We start from the raw sequence: 11,499 nt of genomic DNA, 5'->3' as shown, positions 1-11,499 counted from the left end.
TTTTATATACATATGCTATGCTTGACTTTGACCTTCATATTCAGTGGGGATCATGCTGTTATTATTCCACAAATTATCTGTCTCTTCAGGAACCCAGGTAAAAGGCACAGTATTTTGAGTGCTGGCTAATGTCTCTTGAATTAATCATCTCTGCTGTGTAGATGAGAATCTATTTTTCAGACAGAAAAATCCTTTTTGGGTCAGGTCCTTTTTTTATTATTATTTTTTAATTAGAAAAATAACAAAACAAAAACAAGTATTATAATTTCTAGGTTCAAAATCAGGTGGAATAGTCAAAAGCAGTGTTATATCACTTGAATAAATGATGAATTATTAATCTATTTGGTTTTTTCCCCCCAAAAAAATCACTTGAATTAAAATTGATCACAAACCTTGGTTAATATTTTAAAGACGTTTAAGGACAAAAAAAAGGCTCATCATTGTTTACATTTGTTAGACCTGTATCAACCTGGATTTTGATTTTAAAAAGTTTTATTGGCAAAAGGTGACCAATGTTTATAAACCTCTCATCCTGGTTATCAGTTTATCACCAAGGGGGTGACCTGAAAGGTCCTATTCTGAACTATCTTACCAAGTTAATTTTTTCAAGTTGTAGTAGCTGAGAAAAGGCAGGGTGTTTTTCCTTCTTTCTTTTCAAATGGAAACATTTTGTCCTAAAATATTATTTAATCTAACATACTTATTATGTCATACTGGTACAGACTCCAGCATGGGTCTGATTATGGTTCTGTGCAAACTGCTTCCCTGCTCATACGGAGACATCAAAGCCAGTGACCTGCTCTTTAGTATCATGTATGTTACCTCCCTTCTGTGTCCTGATTTTGGAACAAAAATAATCTCCTGTTTGTTATCACAACAAAGCTGTCAGCAAATATTGGTTGCCTAAAAGCCAAAAGGGGACACTATTTCACTATATTTGAGTCTGAGATACTGACCAGTGGCTGGTTAAATCTGAGATGACATTATTAGACAGATGGGGAGTATGTTGCAGGTGACATTTACTGGAAGAGGCTTTGGGGATTAGCTTATTCTTACTGTGTCCTGCAAAACACATTTTTCATCTGGTAAGTTCAGTTTAGTTCAATTACTCAAGGAGGCGCCACTGGGTTTGGACAAATCATCTGGAAAGAAAAATCAACTACACGTGCGCTTGACAAAATAATGTGAATAAAACTTTACCATGAAGCAAGTGCTGACCCTATTCACACCCACCAGTGTACACATGAATGTGCAGGTCAACATGAGGAACAGCATATGAGGAGCAGATACATATGCCTTTGTGTTTGTGTACATACACATCTGCCAATTATTTGCCAATGCCGATCAGAAAACACAAAGTGAAACAGATTCTTCAAATTTCTTCATGGGTCAAAAATCCTGAATTCTGTGTCTGATCAGATCAACATAACTGACCAACTGCTGGGATCTGCATGATATCAGGCACAAACATGATTTTTTTTTTAACATCTAGCTTCACTAAGATCTCCAGAAAAAAAGCTTTTGAACAAGATGAACTGGGTCTGTTTTAAAATGATCTTATTTGACAAATTAACATTAATTTGGTTTCTTATTGAACAGTCTTAAGAACTGATGGGGAGTCAGCCCTGAAATCACCATTTTGCAACTGGCTGGGCTATAAACACAATGATTCGATTTGTGCATGACCAACACACACAAAATGCCTTCTCTTTTGAAACCTTCAATACAGCAGAAATTACACTAGCAGACAGTATAGTTGACTATAAGGGCCTAGTCTACATGCATACAATGGAAAATGAGCTGTATCACTGGTAAAGTATAAAGCAATCAACAGGATGCAACACTTGCTCTCTCGCCTTCACTGGCTCCATCAGAACCCAGCTGTCTTCACCAATTCACTCTCTTTCTCTCTCACTATCTCTTTACTGCCTTTGTGATGGGTCACTGCCATGAAAATGAAATCTTACGAACATTTCATTCACAAATGGTCTGTCAAAAATAAAATGAAACTGAAATGAACACTGCACACAAATTATGGCAAACAATGATTTATTCCAAATCTGGTCAAAATGCACATCACAACAAAGTTGAATTGCTGTATTCGTGTCTCTCTAATGCTGTTAGAACATACATATACATGTACATGTGGGTGAATCAATTCAATGTAGATAAGATGATGAAAAAATGATTACAGTAAAAATGTGCCATTTAGAAAAGAAAACAACATGAAACCATAGCTGCCAGTTTCAGTTTGAAAGTGTTGTCAAAGCGTGTGTGTGGGCTGATCGATATATTCGCCACATTTCCTTAAAACAAAGTTTTCAAAAAGGGAAAAGAAGCCCAACCTTCGCATTAACCCAACATGCTGATCAGATAATAAAAGCCTACCCTAGGTTTGAGTTAAACATTAACATGGACCAAAAAAAAAAAAAAAAAAGCAAGAAAGAAAAGAAAGAAAAAAAAAAAAAAAAAAAAAGCTGGCAACATAAGAGTTATGGATAAGATTCTTGATATGGCGAAGGTCCAGTGACTGCAGGGGGCTCTGACCACTGAACTGAAGGTGTATTACCTATCTGCAGGTGCTAAAAATGGATCTTTTCTAAAATATGAAGCTGTAAAGATCAGTGGTTCAGTGCGGAAGCTGAAGGTAAATCACCTATCAGCAGGTGCTAAAAATGGAACTTCTCTAAAATCGAAATCTGCAAATATTAGTGGTGGAAGCTGAAGGCATGTCGCCCATTAGCAGGCACTAAAAATGGGGCTTTTCTATACTGTTAAAAAAAAAGAAAAAGAAATGCAACAACCCATTACACCACTGACCTAATCTTTCATTTATCTAAATAGAGAGAGAGAGAGAGAGAGAGAGAGAGAGAGAGAGAGAGAGAGAGAGAGAGAGAGAGAGAGTTCTATGGGGAATTACAAAAGGCAACTGGACAGGACTCGCTGCCACCATCAAAGTCGTCTTCGTCATCACAAAGAGAGCTTTCTTCATCACTGTCGCTGTCACAATGAATTTCAACGATGAGGCCAACAGGGATGCCGCTGAAGCCTTCGAGCACCACTTTGTCAACACTCCCAAATTCAATCTCAATATCGGCCACTTTCTCTAATTCCTTGATATTTTCTTGCAGTTCCTTCCTTTCTTCCTCACCTGCAGCTGTAACAAAGGATTAATGAAACATTCAAAATCAAGATAAACAAGGTTAAGTTTTAATAGTAACAGTAATAATAGTAACAGTAATAATAATAATAACAATAGTAATAATAATAACAGCAATAATAATAAAATCTTTAATATTTATCTTTGCCGTACACACTGAGTAAAAATGTACCCATATATTCATTAAAAAATCAGTAACTCAGAAATCAGTTGAGTTGCATCAACAAAATTTTATGACTTTTGTCAAATATTTTTTCTCCACACACACACACACACACACACACACAAAAGTCAAAATTATCCCATGGTTTTAAAGAAGAAACTTGCACAGCGTGAATACTGGGGAAATTCTGACCCACAGTCTGGTGAAAGCTGATGTGTGGCAACGTCTGCCTTGCTGGCAGAAGGTGATAAAAGATAAGTTGCCAGAATGCGCAGCATGGAATGGGATCAGGCAAGATGCGGAGAGGTTGGGGAGAGAAAGGGAGGGGGTGGGGGTGGGGGTCACAAAGCAGGCATCTGAAGAACCACGTGCACACACACACACACATATATATATTATAAATACTGGTTTAGTTCTAGGTTGACTCAACTTTGCTATGAAATAATCATTGTGTGCAAGGGGCTGCTATATTCTTCTGGGATCTGGGACACTATTCATTATTTTCTGGATTAGAAAAGCGTAAGGCCAATAAATGCTTGTTATGACTCCACTGAGTTTATGTGTTTATCCATCTATGCGTAGTGTGTTTGGGCACAAGTGCATTCATGCCTGTCACGGTGTGTTACAGTTGTTTGTCTGTATGTGTGTGTATGTTTATGTGGGTGTATGTGTGTGTGCATGCATGTGAATTCTTTTCCAAGTAAGCATGTGTGTGTGTGTGCATGTGTGTATGCATGCATGAGCATTCAATTCAGCTCTGTGACTTTGCATGCATGTGCACCTCTGGTAATCTGGCTACAGATCCCAGATCTAAATAAATGTCCATGAACTGTTGTGCCAAGTGCAACAGCATCAGCTGATGTAATTTCAGCAGATGAGATTTCACACACACACACACTCTGTGTGTGTGTGTGTGTGTGTGTGTGTGTGTGTGTGTGTGTGTGTGTGTGTGTGTGTGTGACACATATAAAGAGTCTGACAAAAGTTGGTCACTGTGTTTCTATTAGCACAGCAACTTGGCGAAAAGTCATTCCCACCCACATAAATATCTGTTATTCTTTCTGTTCTCAGGCATGGGTTATCAAAACGCAGATTACTACATTCATTTACTTGTAAAGGAACAAATCCCAAACAACAAATCGTCACAAGTTCTGCTCTCTTTTCTCCTCTCTCCCTCTTTCTCTCTCTCTCACTGCACAAAGGTGCACATATCAGTTGTATATGTCATGCTAACCTATTCAAACAAACATACACAGTGGCATGAAGTATGTGGTACAAACTTATTCATACATGCACACACACATGCACCAAACACACGTGTAAGTGCACACTCCATGTCCTTGGTCTTTCTCACGAAACTCAGAATGGAAGTTGGCCATGTAATGGAAAACAAGACGCAGACCAGCCAACCACCAAGTTTATGGAAGATGTCATCAACGCAAATGACAGCCAGCTGCTTTCTGTGCCGCTTTCACAGTCATGGTTGGGGAAAGGCTAAAATAAGTGGGTACATTTTGTCCCATTATGTACACCACATGAGTTTCACTATATAAACAGCTAGGAGTCAATAATTCCCCCAGTGAGTACACTGTGCAAGGTTCTTCTTTAAAAAAGCATGAGTCAATTTTTCACCAGTTGGTAGGACGCACAAAAATTTACGGTACGCACGGTGAAGGTTAAAGCCAAATTTGGCATTGGCAGACAAAGTACGAGGGTCATTCAATAAATAAGGTGAATTTTTCGGTATAAGGACTTCTAATACAGATAGAAGCTTACTTTTTTTTTTTTTTTTGTTTTTTTTTTACTTCTTTTTCACATGGATTTAATTTGTTTTGCAGATTAAAAAAAACTTTGAGAGTTTTGGCGATTAACAAAGATGGCCGACCAAGAAGCATGCTCCAGGATTGAACAGCGGTCAGTTATCATGTTTTTGGTTGCTGAAGGGTGCAAACCAGTTGAAATTCATAGGAGAATGTCAACTGTGTATGGTGCCACATGCTTCAGCCGAAAAAATGTCTACAAGTGGGCTAAATTGTTTAAAGAAGGACGGAGCAGTGTTGAGGATGAAGACAGGCCTGGAAGGCCTACAGAAGTGAGGTCTCCTGAGGTGATCGAATCAGTCAATGACCTCATTCAGTCTGACAGAAGAAGGGTGACAGTGGATGACATTGCAAGGACTTTGAGCTTATCTGTTGGGACAGCACACAAAATTGTCCATGATGACCTTGGCTACTCGAAGGTCAGCTGCCGGTGGGTGCCAAAGATGCAAGGCCTCACACAGCAGCCCGAACGGTGCAGACCATCAACGAGCTGGGCTGGGAACTGTTCCTCATCCCCCTTACAGCCCAGACCTTGCCCCTTCAGACTTTCACCTGTTTGGTCCCTTGAAAGCGTTCACGAGAGGCACAAAGTTTGAAAGTGACGATGAAGTCAAAAGTGTTGTGAGCGACTGGCTGAGACATCAGTCCAAAGATTTTTTACGCTGAGGGAATACGGAAGCTTGTGCACAGATGGGAAAAGTGTGTGACAGTGCTGGGAGACTACGCTGAAAAATTTAAAAAAAGTAAGCTTCTATCTGTATAAGTCCTTATAGCGAAAAATTCACCTTATTTATTGAATGACCCTCGTATTTCCAGAGAAAATGACAATATCAAAGTTTACCACAGACACACATACACACACACACACACACAGAACTGAACACCAGGTTACAGAGAAAATGGCAATATTAAAGTTTACCAAAGACATACATACAAAAAGACACACACACACAACTGAACACTAGATTATAACACACACTCATTTTGTTTACACAAGTGAGTCAAAAACTACTATGAAAATTATTTTAAACAAAAGTGATACGAAAACAAGAGAGACACAGCTTTCATGGCTCACTTGTGTTTCCTACTGATTTAAAAAGAAAAGAAAATGGACATGTGAAGGAGGGGATTATCAGTACTTTCAGGTTTTTTTGTTTGTTTTTGTGATAAAAACCATTTCATTTTTTTCTTTTCTGGACAGGCATTTCACGGTTTTATAGGAAACAAGTTATATTCCTGTCTGTCAAAATTTATATCATATTCCCACCATGTCCATGACTTTGACACTCAATGGTTTCTTAACTTTGTGCAGTTTTTTCCCTTGATTTTTGATCACCAGTGATTGAAGGAGAATTTTCGGAAATTATCATATATAAAAACACCTTTTTGTTGATAAAAGAAACTGAATGTAGTTTGTGAATGGTTTATATTTTTGTATCCTTTGGATGCTACATTAGTGTTTACTGTGTAAACTCTTGTGTTTTTTTTCTCTGCAAAACAAGAAGTCTCTTGTCTGTTGTGATGTACACATGTGATTTGTAGTAAAAATTCAGGAAATATAGTTTTTTCATTCATTGCAATGAACATGTAGTTTTTTTGACCAGTACTGGAATTTTGTTTCAGAAGAAAGAAAATGGTTGCTTTCTCAAAAAAAGTTAAAATTGTCAACTTAACTCAGTATCTAGGACTTTTTGTTCAGTGAGAATATGAAAAATACTGAAAATGCTCAAACCCAGACGTTCTCACGGAGTCACACAAAGGCGGTGCTGGCTTTGGCACAAGGTAGTCAAGGAATTGCTTAAGCCTTTCACTTCCAATCATGGATATAGCCGTGGTTTAGGAGTTACTGCATAATCAGGTGTCCAGCCACTAAATTGCATTCGCTTACCTCCCTTGCAAATTCCAAAGTGTTGACGAGTGTACAAAGCAATTTCTCAGCAAGTTTTGGCTTGGGTTTTTTTGGGTTTTTTTGTTGTTGGTGTTTTTTTAAAGCGAAAAGCTGTTGAGTGTGTCAACAAGGCTGCTAGATCATACAATACAGAAGAGGTTGCTAGAATTTTGTTTGATTTACTGTACAATGTCCCACAACAGCAACTACAAAAACGTGACAGAAAACAAAAGTAATGTTGTTGTTGATCAACTGAAGTGATTCTGGCTATCCTGGTGATGAGTACATGCTGCAAGGTACATTGACATGAAGGGGGTGGGGTTGTGTCAGAATTGGGTACAGAAAAAACCCAGTATTATAGCTTGAAACCATTTTGGGGTTTTCATCTACTATGAAACCCTCTAGATGAAAGCTTCAAGCCAAAATATTGTTTACAGCGGATTTCTGTGTTGTAATATTGTGCAATACTGTATGTGGGTGTTTTGGTGGGAGGTTGTGTGTGTGTGGGTGTGTGTAAGTGGTTATGTATAGTGATTATGTTTAAAACCACATGATAGTGCAGGAAACAACAAAACTTCACTTGGTTGTTGTGTCTAATATATTTGCTAATATTTTAGCACTATTTCCACCCATAAAATAAACTTACTTGATTTTTCTCCTTTCTTTTTTTCAAAGTATTCTGTGTATCTTTCTTTCTAACAATCCGAGTTATCTTCCCCTGATTGGCAGTTATCTCATCCTGTCAACATTGAAGTTATGATAACTATATTCTCCATTCATTTCCCTTACAAAAAACAACATTTGAGCATATCTTAATTTTCGTGATTTTTTTTTAGATGTTGGTGATTTTTTTTTTGCAAAAATCACAAATAGTTCCAGAAGTGAAAGGGTCAACTGTTCCATAAAGTAAAGAAAAAAAATATGAAAAGAAAAGCAGAGATAGATCTTAGTTTGGAAGGTCTTCAAAATTCTCTATTTTTTTCGTTTATTTATTTACAGTCCGTTCATCTAAGATTCTCTTACTGTTTCATAACTCATGCTTTATATTCATGGGGAATTCAAACTGAAATGTGGGTTTTGTCTTTACTCTGAGGAATTCCTGTTTCTCATTAGCACTGAGAGACAGAGACATGTAGATACAGATAATGTATTCATCAGGCAACAGTACCTATGAAGGGGTAAGCAAACTACTGTTGTGCCACATTTGTTCAGATATGTATACAGAGAGAGAGAGAGAGAGAGCGCTTTATCTGACCATCTTTTGCAAAAGACACCAGTTCTGTCTCTTGTGTATTGTTTCAATGATCAGAATGTCAGAAGAAATGTAAGAAACTGAAATACTTACTGGGAAGCATTTGCCGGTGGTCGACGATCATCGTCTTTGCATCTTTGCTCATGTTGCGCAGCTGATCCAACTGTTGGGTTAAACACTTGGTGGCCATTTTCAGCATTTTGTCCCTCCCATTCTGAACATTAAAACACACATTTAATGGAAAGCTATTTATTATGAAACAGCCACCAGTAATACTGCAGTGGAAAATGCACATACGCAGGTCAAAATAAAGAAACAACTGTACAGAATGGGAGCGAAAGACTGTGTCAGAGGCAAGCAAAGTTTGTCTGCACTATCTTTCACTGGGTCTTCAAAAGTGGAAAGGGAAAACAAAAAGTCTCTCCTTCACATTAGCACCATCTGTTCACAGAATTTCTGACTGTGCTGACACAGCAATGTCCAGCAACATACTCTGAAGCTACACCTCAGTCCTTGCTATGCTTTTGTTATATTTTTACCGTTGTCCTTGCTATGCTTTTACTGTCGTATATTTCCCGGCAACAGTAACAGTTCTGAGTTGAATAAATTGTAAAACTACAGTGGTTTGTTTGAATATTGCTGAGGGAAAGGTATTCCAGAAAATGCAGGTGGAAAGCATACACTAAAAAATCCAGCAAATATATAGACTATTATGACAAACAACCTCTTTTATTTTGTTCATACCCAAGAAAAGTGTGGAATTGTCAATTCTAAAATTTTTATTTTTACCTTTGTTACAACAGGTAAGTAATAAGCATCACAGGCTTGAAGCTGTGTGCCTGTCTAAAATTACTGTTTTTTTCTCTCTCTTTAGATTAAAAAAAATTTTTTTTACACTCATAGTCAGAAAATCTTAACTGTTCCTGATGTAATGTGTAAAAAAAAAAAAAAAAAAAAAAAATCTGAATTGGACCATACAAATTATGTGCAGACCTGATAATGCCTGAACTCCCTTAATGTGTGTATATATTCACATGCTGACAATCATTCATTATCAAATAAACATACTAACCATCTTAACAATCTTGTCAGTGTTGACTAGTTATATTAACACACTAATATACCTGGCAAGCACGTCCTTTAAAACTGAGAATTACTTGTCTGCGTAACATGCTGAAAATGGTTGTACATGTATATGTAAAACCGCACTTATTACAATAGTTCACAAGTGAATTTCCTTGTAGAATTTCGGCCACAATTAAGCATTTACATTATGTATTGCTTCCCGTTAGCTTTTTTTGTGTTTGTTTTTTTGTTTTTTTGTTAACCTGCTAGAATTAATTCCCACTGGACTTCAATCTTATAAAATAAGACCAATCTGATTTTACCTTGACAGGATAATCTCAATTACTACAATATTAGAGTAAGAAAAGATCATTTCATATATGTTTACCAACACAAAAAGCAATAGGTTTAGTCTAAGACTGGTCTATTAATCAATTTCAAAGAACAAAACTATTGCTGAAACGTTAACAATATATGACGCTCCCTTTCGAGCTGAGTCTTCAAACAGTGATGACTACACAGCTTTCACTGACACCTATCTCATACTGCCTCATCTGGTTTCTTTACAACATGGTGCAGGGAAAATCTTTCAAACAGTAATGATTACACAGCTGTCATGGACTCTCTACCTCATCCTGCCTAATCTGGTTTCTATACCACTTGTTGGCACTGAGAAAAAGCCAATGTTTTTAATTCACACAGACACGCACAAAAAGACAACTGAAACATGATGATGATAATCATACTGACTTAAATTTTTTACACTGCATTTAAGTCCTAAATGGAACAAATATCAAGTCATGGAAAGAATGTTTGGTGAAACTATATTCAGTCACTCACCCACACACAGCTACTATTCTAGGCTCTTTACTTACCACTTTGCAGGAAGGGTCGTACTTCTTCAGCACCTTTCCCAAGCGAGAATAGCTTTGGTTGAGGGTACTTCTGCGCTTCCTTTCCAGCTCATTATGATTGCCCTTTTTGCTCACCTGTAAGTGTAACATCAAATTCTGTTTTTTCCCCCCTTTTTTCAATTTCAAAATAAACACTTACTTCCTAAACACTGATTTAATGTAAAATGTGTGCGTGTGTGAGTATGTGTGTGCGTGTGTGTGTGTGTATGAGTGTGTGTGTGTGTGTGTGTGTGTGTGTGTGTGTGTGTCTGTGTCTGTGAACATAACATTCAGAAAGCAATGAACATGTTTTAAGGCTGTCATGTGACATGAAACACATGTTTCACAACTGACATCAATTGACTGTACTGCTGGAAAAAATTGCCCACTTCACTTGTTTACCTTTCACTCAATATTGCTGACCAAGTGTCTCACCTCTGACAACAAAATTGTGAATCAAGCGAAAAGAGTGAGGACAAGAACAGAGACTTATTTCTGTGCAAATTCGAGTGAATCAATCAGAGAAAATCAAGGCGAAGGAGAAGTACAAGAAAACAGACTTATTCTTGCGCTTATTCAAGTGCATCAAACAGTGACAGAATTTACACCACACAGTTACGTACATTTCCACTTGCACCTTCACCGGAGCAATCTCCACCATCATCTGTATGGTCGGCCTCACTGAGGTCAAAACCTTCACCTCCTCCAACATCGATCTCTTCACCATCCTCTTCCTGGACAGACAGGAAACATTATTGATGAATTTTCAAGGTTCAAAACTATTAAACCCCCCCCCCCCACACACACACACAGACAAATAAAAGAAACAAACAGGCGCATAACAAAACAAACAAAAAAAGAGAAAAAAACATTCAGGGAAAGTGATAACAATGGCCCAAAACTAGATTAGGAATTGATTAGGAATCAGCATTTCACCGTTTCAAAAACCCAGGCAAAATTTACTGTCATAATCATTGAAGTTTCAAATTATGCCTGTAACTGCAAATTTCATAATGATAAGTGAAAACGCTATCAGCTGCCATGATGAAGTGGTTAGCACTGCAGACTAGTTGTTGGGGTAGACCCCGTAGTGCTGCTCCATCACTGAGGTGCAGTTCAGTACATTGAGTAGTGCCTGCTTTGGTTGAACATACAAAGACATCACCTACTTACTCCCTTACTGATGACAATATTCACTTAGATGCACAGCCAGAGTGAATGAGCATCTCCCTCAGTGAATGAGCATCTGTGATCTCCC

General features: G+C 37.7%; 1 protein-coding gene across 1 annotated transcript; it reads right to left on the bottom strand.

The window, feature by feature from the left end:
• Positions 1-2,032: 2,032 nt before the first annotated feature.
• Positions 2,033-10,989, bottom strand: LOC143281586 (uncharacterized). Its single transcript, XM_076586824.1, has 4 exons — positions 10,865-10,989; positions 10,224-10,337; positions 8,377-8,497; positions 2,033-3,157 (listed from the first exon to the last, which is right to left on the bottom strand). Exons 3-4 carry the CDS (start codon positions 8,480-8,482, stop codon positions 2,907-2,909), a joined length of 357 nt encoding a protein of 118 aa, XP_076442939.1. The 5' UTR covers positions 8,483-8,497; positions 10,224-10,337; positions 10,865-10,989; the 3' UTR covers positions 2,033-2,906.
• Between the last annotated feature and the right edge of the window lie 510 nt (positions 10,990-11,499).

This window comes from Babylonia areolata, chromosome 4 (assembly GCF_041734735.1).
Source record: "Babylonia areolata isolate BAREFJ2019XMU chromosome 4, ASM4173473v1, whole genome shotgun sequence".
In the NCBI taxonomy this organism is placed as follows: domain Eukaryota; kingdom Metazoa; phylum Mollusca; class Gastropoda; order Neogastropoda; family Buccinidae; genus Babylonia; species Babylonia areolata.
Note: the sequence above shows the minus strand (reverse complement) of the source record. Positions and strands in the feature narration are given on the sequence as shown.